The 23131-nt window shown below is 29.6% G+C and overlaps 2 protein-coding genes and 1 pseudogene across 3 annotated transcripts; 1 reads left to right on the forward strand and 2 right to left on the reverse strand.

Annotated features, from left to right (window-relative positions):
• Positions 1-778: 778 nt before the first annotated feature.
• LOC130816053 (subtilisin-like protease SBT1.5) lies at positions 779-5765 on the reverse strand (annotated as a pseudogene).
• Positions 5766-9454: 3689 nt separating this feature from the next.
• LOC130799890 (photosynthetic NDH subunit of subcomplex B 3, chloroplastic) lies at positions 9455-12899 on the forward strand. Of its 2 annotated transcripts, XM_057663172.1 has the most exons (6): positions 9455-9923; positions 10465-10575; positions 10782-10838; positions 11109-11171; positions 12551-12613; positions 12738-12899. In XM_057663172.1, exons 1-6 carry the CDS (start codon positions 9678-9680, stop codon positions 12813-12815), a joined length of 618 nt encoding a protein of 205 aa, XP_057519155.1. In that variant the 5' UTR covers positions 9455-9677; the 3' UTR covers positions 12816-12899. The 2 variants fall into 2 exon arrangements, with proteins under 2 accessions (XP_057519155.1, XP_057519165.1); XM_057663182.1 differs by lacking the exons at positions 12551-12613; positions 12738-12899 and adding an exon at positions 11547-12518.
• Positions 12900-14032: 1133 nt separating this feature from the next.
• Positions 14033-17186, reverse strand: LOC130799881 (aquaporin TIP2-1). The gene is made up of 3 exons (XM_057663161.1): positions 16962-17186; positions 15938-16188; positions 14033-14580 (listed from the first exon to the last, which is right to left on the reverse strand). Exons 1-3 carry the CDS (start codon positions 17083-17085, stop codon positions 14212-14214), a joined length of 744 nt encoding a protein of 247 aa, XP_057519144.1. The 5' UTR covers positions 17086-17186; the 3' UTR covers positions 14033-14211.
• Positions 17187-23131: the final 5945 nt, after the last annotated feature.

Consider the following 23131-nt stretch of genomic DNA (forward strand, 5'->3'; position numbering starts at 1 on the left):
TAGGTGTGTTATAGTATTAAAATAAGAGTTTAAAATATAAAAGTAGATGTTAAAAGATATAAAGATACTTGAAATAAATAAGTAGGTGTTTTAAGATACAAGGTCACGATGCAATATATGATCATAAAGATATTGATTTCTACTAATTTAATACCTCTTATGGTGCATTAAAATACCTAATTTGTTGATAAAAGCATCTACAATAACAATATGTGGTACCTACATAGCTACGTGTACATATAAATAACCTACTGGTGAACAATTATAATACCATTTCTACTGGTAAAAACAACTATTATAACTCATTAAACTATATACTTCTACTAATAAAAATGCTACTATATTCATTATAATAGTTACTTATATATGTATAAAATACCTACTCATCAAAAGATCTACTATGTATTTTTTTGTATTGATTTTGAAATGTAATATTATTAAATTCATTCATTATTTCTTTTCTTATAATCATATTTGATTTCTTTTCTTGTTTTTATTATGTTTAATTTTTATAAATGGTAATAAAAAATACTTTTCTAAGTAATTGTAACTGAATGAAAACAATAATTTATAAAAAACAATTAGATAGTATTTTTAAATTAATTCATTTTGTTGGACTTGGCCTTCCAGGAGTCGTGTCTCAAAGTCACATAAGAGTTACCGTTCATTTATGATGAGTTATCCATAGTAATTTTGTACTTGGAATCGATGGGAGTACACACTACACTACACGGTGCACTGATACAACTGTGTTGCGTATTTTTTATAAATTTAATTTTTACATGACCATAACAGGTATGGTTACATTACGCATACCATCGATCCAAGTAATTGTACCAACAGCCTGACTTCCTTCATCTTTCTTCCCCCAAACTTGAATGGAAAAACTTTGCTTATCCCCTTTCGTTTTAAACTTCAACTTTAAAGGATTAACAACTAACTTCCCTCCTAAGGGTTGCTCAACTGAAACAGTATACTCACATTCCCTCGACTCATCTACATTTGTCAAAGTCCTTACAATAACTTTACCTTGCAAATTCGGTGTCACAATTATAGCCGGGTAATTCAAATCCCATGGCTTCACATTCTTTTTTTCGCAACGAATCGATCTCCTTACGAGTGTTAATATCTCGCTTTCATTATAACCAGATGCACATAAAAATTCTATGTAATCATCCTCACTGATGTTATATACTAATCCAGGATTATTGGCCTTTTCTGGATCAATATGTCCTGCACCTGTGTCCCAAATTGTTGGTGGAGAACTGATTTGCATTGTCTCTTCATGGTATCCTTTATATGCAGTGGTCATTAAGGCTGATCGGATCATTGCAGGTGTCCAATCCGGATGGGCTGCTTTAAGCAAAGCGGATACACCAGTTACATGAGGGCAAGCCATTGAGGTTCCTGTTCATAGAATACATAAATTAGTCTCTTTGGTGCAAATTCGACTTGTCAAACTTTAACCTAACCCCAAATTGATATGGAATCCGGAAAATAGTGGATTATCAAAATGACAGTTTTAACTAGTTTTCTTAATTTGTCGACTTTTCAGTTTTTCATCAACAATTTTAGTTGGATATCAAACTTATAGTTGGTTTTTGTATTTTAAGTTAGCATTTACTTACTGTAGTCTTGAATTTTTTTAGGGAAATTCCACGGGTTACTCTGAGGTTTTGGGTTTTTCACGTGGGTAACTAAAACTTTTAAAAAATTCACGCGGTAACCTTAAGATTTACATAATTGTTCCACCGTGACCTTTTTGCACATAAAAACGTTAGCAAACATTAATTTTGAAGCTGTGTGGCTGTTGTATGCCTATTTATGTGACTCATTATTTCAAATGCCATCAGTTTCAATCTTTTTCCCCAAAATATAAACCCCAACTCTACCATCTTTCATCCAAATTATATTTTCCACAAATTCAAAGATAGTAGAGTTTGGGTTTATATTTTGGGGGAAAAAGTTGAAACTGATGGCATTTAAAATGGTGAGTCGCATAGATAGACGTACAACAACCTTAAAGCTTCGAAATTAATGTTTCTTAACGTTTCATGTGCAAAAAGTTCACGGTGGAATAATTTGGTAAACCTCAGGGTTACCATATGAATTTTTAAAATTTTTAATTACCACGTGAAAAACCCAAAACTTCAGAGTTACCACGTTGAATTTTTTCAATTTTTTTATAAGAAAATAATTTCTGTTATAACAAAAAGATGATTATGTATATTATATTTGTGTAACACCCCAGAGTCATCAGATCAATGATGACTAACTAGACCTGGGAAAATTTGATCCGACCCGAAAATGAATCCGGGACCCGACCCGACAAAACCCGAACCCGACCGACCCGAAAGCGACTTAATCCGGAACATGACCGACCCGATAATTACCCGACTGAAAATGACCCGACCGGAAACCGACCCGTTTTGACCGATTTAATATCAATTTTTAGAGTAATTTCAATGTTAGAATTCATTTCAAATAAAATTTTAGTTTTCAAAGTATCTCAACATATTGAGTATATCACTTGAACCCTAAAACTCATCAATAGATCTCAAAAAACACGTATTTAACGTCTTTTTAGCCATCGTAATTATTTTTCTTTAAAAACAGGACGTTATAATCATCTTAATTGAATACATGTATCTTGTTAAATCAGTCAAATGAGTTTTTTAATTCTTCTACATTTTAGTAAGCAAATCAATATAATTTATACGAACGTTTCGCACGTTTGAATGAGCTTTTCAAAAAACGAATGTCGCTACCCTAAATTATAAAACGCGTATCTTATAAGACGAAATAAGTACTTAGTTAGTTGTATATCTTTCCAACATGAAAATTGTGAAGATAATTTTAACGTCATTTTTATCTAACGTTACAATTATAATAAACAAAATAACTTTTATAAAGCGCGTATCTTACAAGTCTTTCAAAATAAGTATTAATTCCCCTATTTTTCTTGCACTTAAATGAACCTGACATACCAACTATTTTTTGAAAATCGTACATGTAATTTCTCTAATGATTTTTTTTAGACATTTTAATGATTTTTTTTATGTTGAATTAGTCGATTGGATATTCTAATGTTTTATGGTAACCCGTTGGGTCAATCCGAATCTACCCGAAACCCAGAGTGATCCGACCTGAAACTGACCTGATCCGAAACTGACCCGACCCGAAAATGACCCGACCGAAATTGATCCGACCCAAAACCCGATCGACCAACCGTTTTCCCAGGTCTATGACTAACCATAGAGACCGTAGTCCGATACTACGCTTCTGACTCAAACTCAAAATAGCAGGACAGATAATATTTCTTTCACCTGTAATAAAATTGAATTCAGATCTTGTGGGATCTTCATATATCCTAGAAGGCGGAATGTTGCTCGGCCAAGCAGCAAGTATATCCACCCCTGGTGCAATCACATCTGGTTTAAGAACATAAATAGACTCATGATTCGGCCCTCTCGACGAAAACGAAGCCACCATTGGAGCTAATTCTTTCCCTATTTGAGTTCCTCGAAACAAAATTGTTCCCTTAACTTCTCCTTTACTAACATAATCAATAAGTTTTGTTGCAGCAATTAAAGGAATGGTAACCCCAGGAATCATAAACGGGTCGCTTTTTTCAGTGTCAGTATCATTTATTGTCGGGTCATTCATAGCAATTATAATACCTTTTCCGCCCGCTTTCATTACCGCCCATCCTTTCTCGGGTCCGGTATATATATGCGGGTCGCAAATCACGATTTTTCCATTAACGTCTTTTTGTTGTAGAGAATCCGGCAAGCAAAGTCTCTTTGAGAAATCTGATGAAAAATAGATTAATGGGAATGTTTTGTTTTCAGGTAATGGATCGTTGCTTGTAGCTGTGTAAAGAGAAGTTCCAGTTAAAATTTGGCCATTATCAAGTAGAATATCGGCTGGAAATGTTCTGTCGATGGTACTTGCTCCCACTGTTGTGATCCATGGAGCGGTATTTGATAAGGAATTCGGGCTTGGTCCGGAATTACCTGCTGATGCTGAAACAAATACTCCATTTTGGAATGCTCCAAATGTACCTATGGAAATCGGGTCTTCACTATACCTGGCACAGGACAGAGTAGTCATTCGATGGTGATTAAATTTTAAATAAGGGATATCTTATTAATATGCGGTAATAATAATTTTTAAATTTTTTCTAATGGCAGATGAAAATTTTTACTATCAATTTGTACGATGAAAATGAGATTTTGACTTTTCTATGTGTTAGATCAAATATTAAGTTTTTTGTTAAATTAAATAGTCATTTTAAATATATTTTTGAAAAAGAATCCCTTAAGAGTGAAGAGTGATTGGGACATTAGTTTTTAATGAAAAAAAATCGTTATGATGGATAATAATGATTTAAATTTAACAAAAATTTTAAATTTTTGTCTACCAAGTGAAAAAGCTAGAAGCATAGGATTACTATGCGGATAAGAAAAATATTTATTCATCATGTGAAAAAGTCAAAAGCTCGGAATCACCATATGAAATTTTCCTTTAAGTATAAAAATGATTAAAATGGAAATAAATTATTTGAGTTAAAAATTATTTATAAGTAAATGTCAATAACCTTATATATAAGGTGGTATTTGGTAAAATAATTTATAAGATAATTTTAACTTATTTTAACATATATATTGACTGGATTGTTTGATAGTGTTTGATAAATTAGTTTATTAAAATAACTTATTATTATGAATAATAAATTATTTTTGAACAAACTGCTCATAGTAGCGAGTTTAAAATCAACTAGTCAAATCAAACAATATAATCGGCTATCAGCTACCAACTATCAACTGTTTGCCAAACATCTTAAAATATGTATTTTTATTAACTTTATTAATAGGATATAGAATTGATTACGCACCTACGAGAACTTCCACCTAGGGACATAGAGATGATATCTACGCCATCCTCAACAGCTTTGTCGAGGGCAGCTAGAACATCCGATTCGAAACATCCGTTATACCAACACACTCTGTAGATGGCTAATCTTGCTTTAGGTGCAATTCCTTTAGCTTCACCCTTAGCATACCCAAAAACGATACATTTCCTCGAATTCGACCCGCAATTGTAGAGGCAGTATGAGTCCCATGCCCAATTGTATCTCTAGCTGATTTAGCTTCATTGTTTGAAATCCCTACTGAACTAAAGTATCTTACACCAACTATCTTCTTGTTGCAAAGTGTAGGTGGGAAGTCCTCCCCTCCTACACACTCTCCCTTGAAATGGGCTGGGATTGGGCCAAGCCCATCATCACTAAAGCTAAGGCTTTCGGGCCAAATACCCGAATCAAGTACTCCAACAACAATGTTAGAGCCCAAGTCACTCTCCTTTAGCAAGCCCATTGGGAAATGGTATGTATCAAGCCCAAGGAAGTGGGGTGATCTTGTGGTGTGTAATTGGTAGATTTTTTCCAAAAAGATCTTATTAATTTCGTTTCGAGTTTTTAATACGTTGGCTTGATCATGTGTAAGTCGAGTTGAAAAGCCATGAAAGACTGTTTTATAAACATAAATCAAAGAAGTATTGGGATTATTAGAAATTGTTTTATTGAGAATAAACTTGTACCAATCCTCAACATTAGAAAAATCATAGGGTTTAAGGTTGTTTTTTACTTGAACTATGTAAGTTTGTGTAGGTTCTTGGTTGTTATCAAGAAAAATATCACCTGATGTCATGTGTGATATAGAAATGAAGAGAGCTACTAAAATGATTGAAGATAAATGAGGCATGGTGGGGTGTTTGGTGTGGGAGTGAAATGATCAAAAGAATGGTTTAGTATTTATCTTTTGTGGATTTATATTAATAAAACGTCTTAGGGATATTTATTAATAATGATAAAATTAATTTTAAATAGTAAATAAGAATATTTTTAAATTTTTAATTTATATAAGCATTAATTGTATTACCTAATATAAAATAAAATTTAAAATTTATCACCAAATTATGCATCAAAATATATTATGTTATTTTTTTTTATATTTATGACCCCACATGAGATTGCTTATTAAATTAATTGACTTCCACCTAACAATTATTCACGTAGTATTTTTAAAAGAAAATAAAAATTAACTAGGACGATTTAATACGTAGCGTGTCTTAATAAACTAACGCGGGTCTTTTTTTCATGCACACTTCACGGCTAAAGTAGCTTAATATATGGACTTATGTAAGTACTCAATCGGATGGCACAACACATTACACATAAAGTAGAGTTTGTTGTAATTTTTGAACACTTTTTGAGTTGTTCAAGACATTTTGACACAAAAAATACATTAATATGTTGATGTAATAATCTAAAATATATTTGGAATTTCTTTTAATGAGGATATAAATTAAATAAATATATATAAATCATATAAGAATAAATTATATTACCTAACTTAGGAATACATTTAAAATTTATCATTAAATCATACATTAAATGATTGCATATATTTTATATTATATTTATTTTTTATTTTTTTAACAATATTATTATTTTCAATAATGCTTGCCTTTTGAAATTAAGTTGACTAGACATGGCGCGACATTCCTTAATAGCTAATAAGCATAATTATAGTCATAGTTATCAATTCAATATTCCATATAAATCGAATCCCAAGTTATAAAAAAAGGATATAATAGACATATTATATCCATATTCCACCATAAGGAGGGCAAAAATCGCACGCTTAAATAACTTATAAAGGGAAAAATAAATGGTATACATCTCGGTGAAAAGATATCATTGGAGAAGTTTATAAGCATAATAATAATCTTCTGAAATCAAGGATTTATTGGTTAATGCGGTGGTTATATTTAGTGGGTTACTTACCATTTCGCAAACACAAAGGCCATACGTATAATTTTGTTCAATTGCAAAAATCATGAATTTCGAAGAATCTATCAACAGCTGGTGTTGGACGAAATAGTCTATATGAGACTGATAGTCTAATCAGTCTAATTATAATTTTTTTCAGTATGCGTTTAGTATTTGATCTATTTAAGGTCATAATTAATACATTTAAGGTTAAAATTGAATTTTTTTTAAATTATAACTTATCATAATTAATCACTTTAAGGTATGAGTTGATCATTCTTAGATTAAAATTGAAAATTTTTTATAACAAATAAGCCTTGAACTCTCGGTCATTTCGAAGAGTATTCATTGAATCAATTGACAAACGTAATTCGAATCGAAACTCTCTACCTTCACATTTAGGGTAAGCAAACATTACACTTACAACTTTATTTTTAAGTCAATAACAGAAACTTTTGAGGAAAGCAATATCGTTATTATTGATCGATGATTAAAGAGTACAAGTACTCTTATGTTCCATTAGAATCATCATGTATGTATTGAATAAAAGTATTTGTATTATGCAATGTTTTAACTCAATTATTGATAGTTTTATTGGCCATTCATTTGTTGTTTGAATATCTATCATGATATACTAATACCATTTTATTAAACTTCGTTCTAAAATTGTGAAAACAGAACCATATTTAGGTAGAAATGAATCAGTTTAACGTCAAAATTGATCACTTATAGGTCCAAATTGAAATTTTTTATTTTAATTGATTTGTATAAGTTTTACTTTAAAATTGATACCTTTAAGGTTAAAATTGATAAAGGCCCAGAATAGAAAAAACGAGGAAATATGTATGATGTTATTACATGCGTGAATTGGGCCCACCCAAATTGACTGTCTCATAATAAAATCGTCTCATCCAGATTTTTGTGATCTATCATATATTAATGCTACTTAATTAGTGAGCTTACTCTTTGTTTCATTTTATTTAAGTGATGATAAATTTAGTGGTCATTTGGTTAACATAAGAATTAAATGTTGATAAAAATTTTATTATATTGAAAGTTTTTTCCTTTGCTTTTTTTTTTTTTTTTAAATTTTTATCTGGTATAACGTAGGAAATTACAATTGACACAGGGGTTAGATATATCAATCATCCCCTTTGGTGATAAAATATTAATTTGTAGGAATTTGCACTTATAATGTGTTAATAAATCAACTCAATTAAAAATTTAGGTAGGTTATATATTTTATCACGCCCTCTCTAATGAGATGCAATACATACATCCTCATACATGATGTTAAATAGTTCACTTGAAATAATGATCTGAGGTTGATATGTTATAAATTCCATCAAAGGGGAGTGAGAATTGAATTCGATATTATACTTTGAAAAAAAGTGTATATACTTCAACCGATATAAAGTTCAATTTTCATTTATTAAATTGGGCTGGACTTATTATGAATGCCAACATATTAACGGGAAAACACGAGGTGCACACACTTCATAAGTCAAGGAGATATATATTATCCCAAAACCATATGGCAATGGGAAGAAGGACTCCAATAATTTATAAAGTGTACACATCATATTCAATTTGTCGATATGGGATAAATCATCCCAACACCCCCCTCACATGTGAACTTCCGTCAAATTCGCATGTGGGAGTTCAATTAAGGTAGGAACGCCATTCTTTTCGGATCTATCATTTTTATTTTTTGATCGAACCATCGGCTCGAATACCATGTTAAATTAGGTTGGACTTATTGTGAATGCCAACATATTAACGGGGAAACACAAGGTGCATAAACTTCATAAGTCAATGAGATAGATATTATCCCAAAACCATATGTCCATGGGAAGAAGGACTCCAATAACATATAAAATATGCACACCATATTCAATTTGTCGATGTAGGATAAATCATCCCAACGTGATTAGTTAATATACGTTATTCTACCTATATACTTCATATTCACATAAATTTCATTTCAAATGCTAGCACTAATAAGGTTTGAAAGACCTTTTTTCCACATTTCCTCATTGATTAATCTAATGCAATGTAGAGATGATATCATAGTATAAATTTGTCGAAGATACCTGTTAAGCCGCTGTAGTTGTAAGTTGTAGTTGTATAATTGTAATTTAAATATTAAGTTGTCTAATTAGTTAGTTAAATTAATCATTTTCTTTTTAAATCAAAATATTTAAAAACCTATTTATAAATAAAATTACTCTTATAAGAGACCATTCTCGGTGATTCGACTTCAAACAAGGAGTATATATACTAATAATTATATTAGTTGGGCTATTTAATCCGTTTATTAAAATTCTTACGATTATCAGATCGTTTCACACGAGAATATGTATTAAAAGTATCACTAATTCTTTGTTGAGGCCGTCTCACCGTGAGACGGCCTCAAATGGGTTAGCCAAAACTCTTTAAAAAAATTACTTCTTATACAAGTATGAAATTCAGATTTTTTTTTTTTTTTGTGTTTTCTTTAATAATGAACTATTTGTATGGACTTGTCTCACGGTAAAATAATCTCATACAAGAGTTGCTGAAAAGTATATTATGTGATCAAGTTGTAAGATCATAAAAAAAGCCCAATTTGTCATTACCATTGAGACCAAAGATAAGATAAATATGAACCAACCATTTACAATACAATGAACCAAATACACATGAACTACATTCTCCCTACTTGATCCATTAGCTTGGCTCACACAAACTAAAACAACAATAAAAACTCCATCTTTATTAAATATATATTCATAAACATATATATATATATATATATATTATTATTATCCAAACTCAATCAAAAGGCCGAAAATAAAGAGAAATGGGTGCTCTTCATTTGAGCTCTCCTTACTGTTTATCTTCAAATTTCTCAAGTTCTAACAGGTTCAAACACTACATTACTACAAAACAAACAACCAGCAGAAGAAACGTAATTAGTTTTAATTATATGAATAAAAGGAAAATAAGAGCTATTGGAACTGTTCCTGAGAAAGATCAAGTTAATGAAGCAGCAACTCAATCTGAGGAAGAACTCGAACCACCTTATGTTGGCTTTGGATTTGTCAGTGTAGGCACATTCACCTCTTACTTACCCACTACCTTTTTTGGTCTGTTTGACAAATAATTGTTAATTTGGTGTAGGCACATTCATTGGTCGATGTTATACAGTGATCTGTTTGGCAAATATCCGTTAGTTATAGGCATATACATTAGTCGATGTTATTAATGCCTATTAGTTTTAGACGGTACATTCACTAGTCTGATGTTATTGAGTATGTTTGATAAATAATTATTAGTTATATCTATTAGTTGACCAATTGAAATTTTATAGAAATGTTTAGTGAAAATCAGTAGTTGGTTGTTTATCAGCAAAAAAGTCGATAAGTTAAAAGTTAATAAATGATTGTTAATTCTACTTGTTAGCCGACCAATTGAAAATTTATAGAAATGTTTGGTAAAAACTAGTGATTGACTGTTCAACTAAAAAATTAAAATTAAAAAAATTACTCACTAAACACGTAATTTGTTTGAAATTTGATTTTTTCTTGGTGTGTTTTGTGAAATACCATCTTGAATTTAGTGTAATGGTGTATTATTTGATTAATCAGTCAGTTTTGCTTCCTGATGGAACGCCTGATATGCAATTACGAGCAGCAACTGGTGGGCAGAAGCTTCGGGATATAATGTTGGATAATGATATTGACCTTTATGGTCCATATGTAAGCTATATATAAGCTATATATATATATATATATATATATATATATATATATATATATATATATATATAATATATATATTAATTTATAATAGAATATAGAGTATTATTAGTTTATAATTAAAATGAACATTGTTTTATACTTCTAATTATATGAAATTTATCTATAATTAAGAATTTAAAATTGGAATTAATTATTATTTTCAGGCAAGGCCACTACTAAACTGTGCTGGTGGAGGAACTTGTGGATCATGCATGGTGGAGGTATTTCCTAAACTTATAGATAAATTATTTTATCAGTTAAAGTTTCAATAGCGGATAAAACCAATGCAATATAGTACTTCCTCTATTACATAATAAAACTATACGTCCCCATTTGAATTGTGTGTTAATCGATCATACAACTGTATTATATATATGTAGTTATGTATGCAATATATACACTTTTTGTTATAGTCATCAATTTAATAATTAGCGTGGACTTAAATTTTTTGCACTAAAAAAAGTGTCATTGGAATTGGTGTGTTATGGTAGGTAATTGATGGCAAGGAGCTTCTAAGTCCCAAGACTGAACGAGAGAAAGAACTTCTTAAGAAGGTATTTATAATTCTTCGACATCCTTGAAGCGAAAAGGCCCAGCAATTTAGAAAATAAGTTTTATTTAAGAGGGTTGTTAATGTTCCTGGTGAGTTTGGGATACTCTAGTGGTTTAAGATTTTTTTTTTCACCTTTATAGAAAAATTCCATTCTTATTATTTATAGGCCCTATATAATCAAATAATCAATTTTCGTTCTTCTTTAATTTGTAAGATTTTTTTAGATTTAGCCTTAATCCGATAAAGAATAACTAGAGTATAACAACAATGAATTATGAAGGTACATAATTCAGTTTGGTTAGAATATATAATATATCATGGGCTCTAACCATCAGCTTAAATTTTTAGTTGAAATGGTTTCATGACATTGTATCAGAATTCAGTTGGCAAGAGGTCACGAGTTCAAATCTCAACCACCTTAGTCACATTTGATAGTGGTAGGTCTTGCATCCACACTTCTAACCGAAAGAGCTCTCATGTGAGGCCTCAACTATAAACTAAATCTTTTGGTTGAGTTTTGTTGAATCAAGAGCCAAATCCCACAATATTGATGATGACTTTGAGCACCTGGTAGCTCATGCCATGTCTTGCACACTTGAGAGTGGTGTGGAATGTGCCACGGAAAATAGAATGCTAAGGTTTGGGTCTCTTGATCAAGTGCTCAATGATGATGACGTGATGAGGTTCATGGAAGGAATGGTCAAGCATGGAAGCAGGGGATTTTGAAGGCAGCAGGCTACTGAGGTGCATGCTCGACCGGGCGGAGCCTCTTGGCTCGATCGAGCAGCTTCCAAGATGAAGATCAGAATCCACTGCAGCATCGCTCGACTGGGTCAAGCTTGCTCGCTGGGGTGGAGCGAAATTCAACACGCGAAGTCAAAAACTTTCTGTTTTATGCGGGATCTTTTGTGGGCTTTAAGGTTTAGTCCTAGGGTTTCCTTATGATATTGTGGGCTATATAAAGGCTTAAATAGGCTTGAGAAATTAGATGAGAGACCAATACAAGTGAGACAACTAGGGTTATTACCATTAGAGTTCTCTCTTCATTGTATTGGGTTGTTTGAGTGAGGCCACCATTAAAGATGAGGTATTTGCTTTGGGATATTGTTTTTAAAGCTTGTGTGGGTTGTCATTAATGTATTGTTGAGTATATTAATGAAAGTAAGCTTTGTTTGAGGGGGAGGTATCCTTAGATACCTCATATTTCTTGTGTGTTGGTCCATGGTTGCTTGTGCTCTGTTTTTGCATGTTTTTTTTTGCATCTATTCACCATTATCATATGCCATTCACAACAAGTTTGTTCCATGATAGATTTTGTTTAAGAGTCATTAGTATATGAAGTTTAGCTGATGAGAATGTTTAATTGTGAAATTTGAACAGAAGCCAAAGAATTGGAGACTTGCTTGTCAAACCACAGTTGGTACACCTGATTCTAGAGGGATGGTCTGTATATTTCTTTGCTTAATAATTAATGCATTACAACATATAATTTTAATTACACATTACTTTTTAAAAATAAGTTTATTTATTTATGTATATTTAAAAAATTCTTGTAATATTATTGCAGGTTGTTATCCAGCAATTACCAGAATGGAAAGCACATGAATGGAAGTATGAAAAGGATGTCCCTTATGTATCTGAATAACTAAACAACATTTTAAAGTCACCTTCTTGTGCTACAATTTTTTGTAAATTAAACCAAAATCTTTAGTTCATGACTTTTTAGTTAGCTTTTTTGTCGGCTTTTGGCTTTTGATTTGGTCAAACAGTCAAAACAAGTATTTGGTAAATGACTTTTAAAGCAGCTAAAAAGCTGGCTTTTAAGCCAGAATGAAAAATTGCTCCAGTTAGCTTTTTTTGGTTGGCTTTTGGCTTTTGGCTTGTTGGCCCACTTTTTCTCTAATGAATAGCCAACATCCAATACTCAAATTTACCAAACATCTGCACAAACAACTGATTTTTTCAGTTAGCATAAAATCCAGCAAAAACAACCAACATTTACAGTGGGTCAAACAAGTCAACTAAAAAAGCCAACAACTAACAGACAATTGCCAAACACGGATTTAGCCCGTTTAGCATAGCAATGCCTCACTTTGAAAAATGAAATTTACTAATACTCCTCATTTCAAAAATAATTGAAAACCACTTAAAAAGTGATTTTATGTGCATATATTAGGTATTTTTTATATAGAAAAAAATTGAAAAGATTTTAGTGAACAGCCAAAAAAAAAATAGAAATGAAAAGGTATTAATGGGATGGGTGAGCGGTATGATCAATTGATCATAACTACAAAGCTTAATAGGAAGTGATTCATTGAAAGCCTATGGTTTGTCCCAATAGAAAAGGCTAGCTTAACCCTATATTTTAAAAAATGAAACTACTTTAGGATAATTTTGGTTTAATCTACTATTTTACGGTTAATCCTTATAATAAAGGTTTTATTCACATCATTAAATTTCTCTCCTCATATATAATATTTTTTTAACCTACTTTTGATAAAACATATATCTTATAATTATTCGGCCTATTATAGATTATACTTTATAATTGCGTTATAATTACGATAATAAAAGGCGATATATTATATGTTGGTCAAAATTTAATGGGATTTCTTCAATTGCTAGATCCTTGATCATATCTGCGCCATGTATTTAAAATATCTTGCAATTTAATATGATTGTAACACTTCTTATTTACTTATAGTTATTTAATTTTAAATAAAAAAAACACTATATTGCTCCATCAAATTGATTTCGCTGGTTTTTCAAGTGAATATATCAATCAATCAATTTTTTTTTATATCACCATTGCGATATAGTAACACACCAACAAAACAAATAAAAAAAGACAAAGAAAATATGTAAAATAAAAAAGGATTTATTGCCGATGAATTCAACAAATCATGCATCGGATAGAACATGACTTTACAAAAACCAACCAGAAATTAAAATAAAGATACAAATACAATTTTTAATTAATTCAAGGAAAACAAAACACATAAATAAATAAAAAATGATAACGAGGAAAAATAAATTCAAATTTAGTATTCACTAGAAAGAGGGGCATGGTCTTGTTGCATAAAGACATTGCCATAGATAAGCCCAGCAAGACCACCACCAACAAGGGGCCCAACCCAGTAGACCCAGTGGTCCTGGAAATCACCAGAGGCAACAGCAGGGCCGAAAGATCGGGCTGGGTTCATGGACCCACCAGAGAATGGGCCGGCAGCAAGAATATTGGCTCCAACAATGAATCCAATAGCAATTGGGGCAACAATTCCAACAGAGCCCTTCTTAGGATCAACTGCAGTTGCATAGACGGTGTATACCAAAGCAAAGGTTACAACTATTTCCATTACTACTGCTTCTACTGCTCCTAACCCTACTGCGACGCTGTGTATTGGAGTTGTCTGCAACCAACATTTTTACACCCCATTTTTTTTTGTTATTTTATTCAAATCAAATCTTAATAAATATATAAAATTTAAATGAATAAATTAAACATATATTGTCGTTTAACAAAAAAAATTTAATTGTTGAACTAGTGATCTGTTTTGTTGTTGACAATCGGTAATAAATGATGAAATGATAATGAAAAGTTAGTGTAATTTTGATATATCTTGATAAATTTAATGGTCACGCTTGCTATACATCAATCATTTCATTTTCTCCAATAGATTCAATCCACAATGTATTATCATTTAAAAAGATGATAATAGGTGGTAATAAAAATTTAAATTTTTAAACAAAAAATTTTTCATCATAAAAATTTTGCTACAATAGAAATAACAAGATACAATTCTTAAAAATTTACATTATAAATCATTCTCATTGCTAACATTTAATTAGTAACAATAACTAAATAGATTTGAGGGGATTGGGCCTTTGTCGGTCTCAACAAAGGTCCGCCATCAAATCGAACCATATAGCCTTGTGAGATTTAGAAAATGGGCTAAAATTTAACATACACGATTAAAACTTTAGTACATCCTCGACAAAAAAGCAAACTTAATAGTTACTTTAATACTTTTTCTATTTTTTTTTTTCTTTCCATTTACTTTTTGTACAGTTTTCAATATAAATTTTAAACATCAATATCTCTAAATATACATAATAAAAAATTATAAAAAATACATAACAAAAAATATACATTAACGAATCTAACGAGATCTCATATGAATATATTTTATCTTCTAAATATGTGTCAAAAATATTAATTAAATTTCTTTCTCTTTTAAAGTGAAATATTCCAAAGGGAAAGAATATTTAATGAGTATACTAGTATATACTACAAACTATTTACGATTATTATGTAATTATTATGTCTAGACATAGACAAAGACATTGACATACTATTATCTAATGAACCTAAGCTAAGTACGAAATTTCCATGTAAATTCTTAGGTTGTTTTCGAACAAGTAAAAGTTTGCTAAGTTTTATCATTCAAGACTGCATCGTGTTGCATTAGTTGTATAGTAAAGGTTTTCAAAATAAACGAATTGATATTTTCTATGTTTTAAAGGTGATAACTTATGATTTTGATCGATATTTTGGTGTTACGATAATTGCATCACTTATGTTACCCCATTAACATTCTGTTATCGCGATCGTGACCGTTACCGTATTTTATCAATATTTTTGAAATAGTTTCTAAGTTTGATCCATGCAAATATGTGATCGGAATTTTGAAAAAATGGAGCAAACTCACACGAATAGGAGAGATTATTATAAATGCACATTTAAAGAATTAGTTAGGAAATACTAACCAAACCACCAGTGGCAGCCTTAAGGAGGAAACAACCAACAACAGAACCAGCAAGCTGGGCGACCCAGTAGAAAATACCAGTAAGAATGGTGATCTGTCCACCAACAGCCAATCCGAAGGTGACAGCTGGGTTGACGTGACCGCCGGAGATGTTAGCACCAACTGCCACTGCTACAAATAGGGCAAATCCATGGCATACTGCTACTGCTATTAACCCTCCTGGGCTTAGGGCTGCATCTGCTGTCAACTTGTCTGAATTTTCATAATTTTAACTCTATTGTCAAAATTTATATATGGAATTTTACTTATTAATACACAATGTCAAAATTGAATATTACATAAAGTAGGAAATGGAATATTTAATTATAAAGATCGTCCTATCTTTTAGATGTTTTTCTTTTCATGGTCTAATCTTTTATTCAAAAAAAGACAGTATTTTACCACGTAATAAATTATTTAAATTTTTAAAAGAAAAATATTATAGAAAAGTCAATTCTTTGTAGAATAAATAAAAGATCAGACTTTTAAAAGATAAACAATTAAAAATAAGAGCTTTAGAATTAAATTTTCCTAAAAAAGAAATTGTAAATGGCTTTCAAGTTAGGACGAAAAGTTATGTTTGAAATCAAAACTAAAAAACCTCTGTATCACGAGTAGCAGTTTTATTTATTTTTAAATTTTAACTTGTTTTATTTCTAATAAATTGCCAACATTTAATAATTATTTTTTTTCAAACCAGTCAATATTTAGTTGTCAATAAATATGGTCAATCAAAAACCACATTTTTTTATCATTTCAACTAGGGTAAGGTCGTTGCATATACCGCTAGACATAGAATAGAGTAATAAAAAGTTGATGACATTGTATTTAATTATATACTTGTATGAAATATATGCAAGCTAAGCCTAAGCTATAGTATTTTGCCACATTTAATAAAATAGATAGATGTAATACTATGATTAGCAAAATGTAGTAAAACTATAAGCTAAAATTTCCAAAACATGAGAAAAAAAAAGTGTATTAACTGTAAGCAATGCAAGATCCAACTCCAGCAAAGACAAAAAGCAAAGTAGAGATGAATTCAGCAATGTAAGCCTTAATTGAAGCCCAACTGAATGAATCATCAAATCTTCCAAAAGCAATTGCCATTACTGTTTATTACTTAATTAAACTCTAATTATATTTTATGAAAGAAATCTTGAAAGATGAGAGAGAAACACTAAAAATAGCTTTTAGATTGTGAAAAAGCCTATCTACATCACTTCTTTATATAGAAAGCATGGTCTAATATAATTATAGTCCAATTTATCATTTTGTAGTTGCATAGTGAATTGTTATTTAAAATTGATCTCATTATTGAGTTTGACTCGACTTGATCAAAAATAACTATATAAAAAATTAAATTAAATTGTTAAGAATATGTTTGTATACAGTCTAAAACTAGTCTAATTAATATCGGATCCAAGATATCATACTTGAAACTCAGCCTTATGCCTAATCTACACCTTATTTCTATTGTAAAACACAAATTCTTAAACAAAACGGTTTTATGGTGGAATCATTTTTATTGGATTTTTCGATGTATATGGAGTGTGTTAAAGTGATTAAACAGAAAAATAGACTAATTATATAAGTCCATCTCATAATAAGATAGTTAATTATTATAATATTTTCCTTTTTTAAAAAAGGAAACAGTCACACAGTTCCCTTTCTTTTTGGGCACATTTAAGACCAATAATTCCAGTATGTATTTCAACTAGGCAATGTAGAAAGTCCTAGAAGTAGATATACTTCTTGAACATTTTATCACCTTTATATTATTAGTAGTTTTAACTTGTTAACAAGTATTTATTCAAATTTTAAGCTCATTAATGCACTATATATTTTTGCAGCCAATAGACCAACAGGAAGAACAATTGATAACGACTAGATAGTTTTAGTAACCATCATTGAAATTAATTATAATTGATTTATTATGCGTATAAAAATAATTCACACTCATATATTAACCTTTTAATTTACATTTATACTTACGTATAATTTAAAATATTACGTATAATTTAAAATATTTTGAATCAGAGTAATATAATAAGGGTAATGATAAAAGGACTACATAAAAATTAATAAACTTTCTTTTTATCAATAATTTTAACTTTTCAAAATAATCTAATTTAGAAATGGGAAAACAGTTATAATATTTTAGAAATGGGAAAGAATAAATGATAAATAAATAAAGTATAACATAATTTTTATATTTTCAAAATAAAAATAATATTAAATTACATAAATAAGATACATGATTATTCTTTCTTATATATAGCCCTTAGGGCTATATAGATAGAGAATATATTGTAAATAAAAAGAAAGGGATGAGGAGCTATTTTTATTTGCTTAGTTTATTCTAATAATGTGTTTATGAACAAACATAGCATGTGATGGATTCATTATATTGTTGCCAGAATTACTTATGTAAATGTTACCAAAACTATCTAATTAATTAGCAAATTTGCTCATATTAATATAGATTATGTCGCTTGGTGCAGCGGAGGATTGAGGGAAAAAATAAGTAATGTCATTAAAAACTTAAAAAAAAAATTACAAGTGGGATGAGCATTTTTACTTATAGATGGTAGGGTTTGATTTCTAGCTTTATGTAACTACTCAACCAATATAATTAAGTTTATTTTATTTTATATTGTAGTAAATTTTTTACATTTTTAAGTGTTATTATTTGCCTATTTAAAAAACTACTTATTAGATCCGCTTCAGATTTAAAGGCAAGAGTTAGAGTTTTATTAAAAATCCATTCAAATTAAAATTTATTTTCCACGCATCTCTCATGATCATATGGGCATGAACATCCTCACAAGTCACATGCATGATATCCATGTGATGTAAATTATCCAATAACATAAAGATTGTGCATGTATGTATGGGGGTGTATAGATAAGGACAGGAGTAAGGACTAAAGCTAAGCTAAGAGAAGAATTTTGAAATGAAAGAGAGAGTACATGTTAAAACAAACAACTTTTCCAAGCATTCCAACCTGTCCACCAAAATGATATGGTGGAAATGTCTCGAACCTTATCTTACACAATTACTATCATCATTCTTCGAGCAGAGCGGTTTTTAAGGACGTGCAAGGTGATCGATCGCACAGAGTCTCCTCTTTCTCATATATATAAAAAAGTTAATTAAAAAAATGTATTAATTTATTAATAAAATAAATATATTTATTATAAATAAGATGCAAAATAAAAATTTTATACAGAATCTTCACATTTTTCAAAACAACTCTATCTTAGACTATTTTCTAGCCTACATGGCATGTGACAAACCTTTTTCTAAGGGACTATTCTATGGCCCTTAAATTTAAAGTTGTTCTCATAAGGGTAGAATGTTTTCCCACTTATTAGCAACTATTTCACCAACTAATCGGTCTAGCCACCACTACTACTAGATTTTTATTTATTGGATTGTTTGGCAAATGAATGTTAGCTTGAATTATTATTAAATAATTTGACCAATTAAAAGTATTGACTGATATATTTAAACTAATTGTTTAAGCCAGACGTTATAAAATTGCGTAGTAAAAAAGTAGGTAAAAAATTTAAAAACAAAAGCTTAAAAGTCAGTAAATTATTACCAAACACTTCATTTTAGCTCTTTTACCAACTTAAAAATCTAAAAAATAAAAATATCAAGAAGCTAAATCAACTAAAAATTTAAGCCAATAGTTAAACCCTCACAATATAATATATACTCTAACGACAAAAGCCATTCAAAAAGCCTATAAAAAATCCATTTACCAAACACACCCATTCTGTTGTTTCTAAAAATTTTCACATGGATGAAGATAATATAAAATAGGTAAATTTCGATTAGAATGAAAATATTTGTGTTTTATGTAAATAGGCAAGTTTTGAATACACACAATAATTCTAAAATGTTTACTATAATGTAGTCAAGGTTTATGATAGGGTATAAATTAACTATATTTAAAAAGTGTTAATCGTTAACTAATTTTTAATTAAGCAATCTTTTGACATGGTGTTAAAACTAAATATCAAAAAAATCATCGGTCTATTCGACATTTCTAGATTACATACCTCATAGATCTAATAGTTTTAAACTCAGAAAATACTTACTCCTCTTCCGATCACATAATCAATTTTTTTTATTATTAATAATTACCTTTAATTTGTATTTTATATTCAATTTACAAATTTAAAATTAACTAAGTAACATTTAAATTGATTTATTTCAATATAAATTTTATTAATATTAACTTTTTAAAATAGTTTAACCATTAATTAATAAGCTCTAATCCAAGAGGGTAATAATGAGAAAAATTGAAAATCCAGTACTGTGGAGCTACCCTACTGCCTACACAATCACATAAAAGATCTATCTTTTTATTTTTTTGTGTGAAAGGCATTATGGTAAAGTCATAAGTATGGAAATGGAGAAACATGATATTTTTTTCTAACCATTTAAGACCACATAATGCACCGTCCATCATCATCATCGAAACAAAGAGGCTGTACATCCATCAACTTAAGGGGAAGTGAGTGGTGGTGATTAATTTGGAGGCTATTTAATAATTTATCTTTTTCTTATAATAATGTTTGTATTAATGAGAGATTAAAGATTATTCCTTTTGCTACGCTCTACTAAGTAGAAATTGCTAATGTGAAAGTGAAAGGGTGTATTCTGGTATATACTTCCTAGTCTTTTCCAATTAATTAATTTGTATTTTTTTATTTTAATCTGTCCTACTAAATTTATTTTATTTTTATTTTGTTTACTCAATATTGTCTTTTTTTTTTTGGTGTTATTTGCAAATAGGGAAAAATTTATTTATGCAAAAGGAGTAGATGATTAGGTAAGGAGGAATCTCGAGGAAGCTTTCTTTACTTTTAATTTGGCCCCTCAAATTTGTTTGCTTGGTTGATAGTAATGTTTTAATCTTTTTAGTTTGAGGATGTTTTTTTTTTAGGTAGGATAATTTTATCTAGTTTCATAAATGGTGAGAATTATATTTAATTTCTACCAAAAGCATAGAAAATCTTTAATTACTTGGTTAAGCCCATGACTCCCTTCATCTACTAACTCAACCTAGCTATAATTCTCTATGTGAGTACAATTTTACTTTTTAATTAGTTACTTGATTTACTTTGATCTAGTTAAATGTACAATGGTTAGCTCAAAAAACTTGGATAGAGTGCGTGAGAATGGAGAAGAAATATTAAAGGGCAAAATAGTGAATTAGAAACTAAATAGAGCGGCAGCAACAAAGAGAATAAATTAAAATAGAAAATATTAGTCAACAACAATTATTTGTAAAAAACCATAAAAAAAATTAAAATCAATAAAATAATCAAAGGAAAAAAGAAAAACAAAACATTAAAAATGATAAACCTAAGACATAGCGCCACATACAAGTGATTTACCATTAATATAAATTACGATTATTTACCTAGTAAATCTCCTAATAAAATTAACTTTCGATTATCTATAAATAATGCATCTAGTGCATGTTTTCACTGAACATATCCAACCTAAATGAAAATGGTATTTGGTGGGTGAGAAATTGTGTTTAAGGATGAAAATTTATGAAATAAGGATGAAGCTACATGATGCTTAATAGAAGATGAATCATTTAGATATGGAACATTTTTATAAAACGTAAATTTATTTTTAGATATGCAATAAATTGGATAAATGTTATCATCCAAATTACTAGTTATTAACAAATACTTAATGATGAAGTTCAATTGTATGTTGTCCTTTGCCAAATATATTAAACATATTTGCATGTTCTTTCCCTAAAAGGCAGGCGGAAGAGAGTACATTATTTGTCTTATGGGATCAAGTGATGGAGTAGTTATGTCTTTGATTAAATTAATATAGTGAAATTAATATTACTCACTTAATTTTTTTATTTTGTCCACTTTAATTTTTAGCACAGTTTTCAAAGCAAATTTTAAATTTTAATATTTCTAAATACATCTCATATAGATTATAAAAAAATGTATAATTAAATATTATACATAAAGACGAATTTAATAAAATCTTACATAATAAGAGTATTTTTATCTTCAATATAATCCTTAAAAAAATTATTTAAAATTTCCTCTAAGTGGACAAAACAAAAGGAATAAAAACTAGTTCGCAAGATGTTCTTAGTAAGAGATAACCTAATAAATACTTGTTTGTAAGCCAGCACCTACTGATAACTATTTTAATTAGTGGTGTATATCACTTGATTAAAATCTTAATCCTCCACTTTAGAATATAAAATTATGCATAGATGAAGAATTGTATACTTCTAGATCTAGAAATTTTACCCTTTGACTATAAAATTCTTGATAAAGCAAATGATATATAAGATACTACGTTCTATAGCTCTCACATATTCAAATCGAATGTTACATCTCTAGCGAAAATACTAGTGAAATTTTTAGAATAGATTGTAACATCATTCTCAAACTTGGATTAATGCCTTTAATTTGACGTCAAATGAAGTCATCAACTGTTTCATCACTTGGTGTTTGGTATGGAATAATGAGATTATGACAATGGTGAGGTGATTAGTAGAGTTTTTAGCTTTGTTATTTAACTCTTCACTTTAGATAAAAGTATCTGTCTCGTACACTTAATATTAATTCGGACAAGAGTATGACATTTGGACACTTCAACTTTAGGTCAAAATATAGAAATTTTTTTATAAAATAGCCAAGTCGAACACTTAAACACGTATCTAAGTCAGATATAGATAAAAGAGGATGGATAACATAGATTTGTAATATAAAAAGAGAAATGTATCAAAGTGGTGGGGTAAGAAGAGATTACCATACTCTCCGTCCATTTAATTTGTACCTCTTGATAAAGGTTTAAAGTAAATATTTATAGTTAGATGATTAAGAATAGCAGTGGGTAGAGTGGATGAGATGTAATAAGAAAATAACTTTAAGGGTGAAATTAGAAAAAAAAAAATTAAGGACTAAAACAACCTAAATAAAAATTTAATACAAATGAAATGGGATAGATGGAGCAAGAATTTAGGGCATAACTCAACAACGGTCAACATTGATTAATTTATATCTTTCCTCTAAAATCAAAGTTATGTAGATTGTGAATATTAACCACATCAATTGTTTATAAGTTTGGTTTACTTAATCATTAGTATTCT

This window comes from Amaranthus tricolor, chromosome 1 (genome assembly GCF_026212465.1).
Source record: "Amaranthus tricolor cultivar Red isolate AtriRed21 chromosome 1, ASM2621246v1, whole genome shotgun sequence".
Lineage (NCBI taxonomy): Eukaryota > Viridiplantae > Streptophyta > Magnoliopsida > Caryophyllales > Amaranthaceae > Amaranthus > Amaranthus tricolor.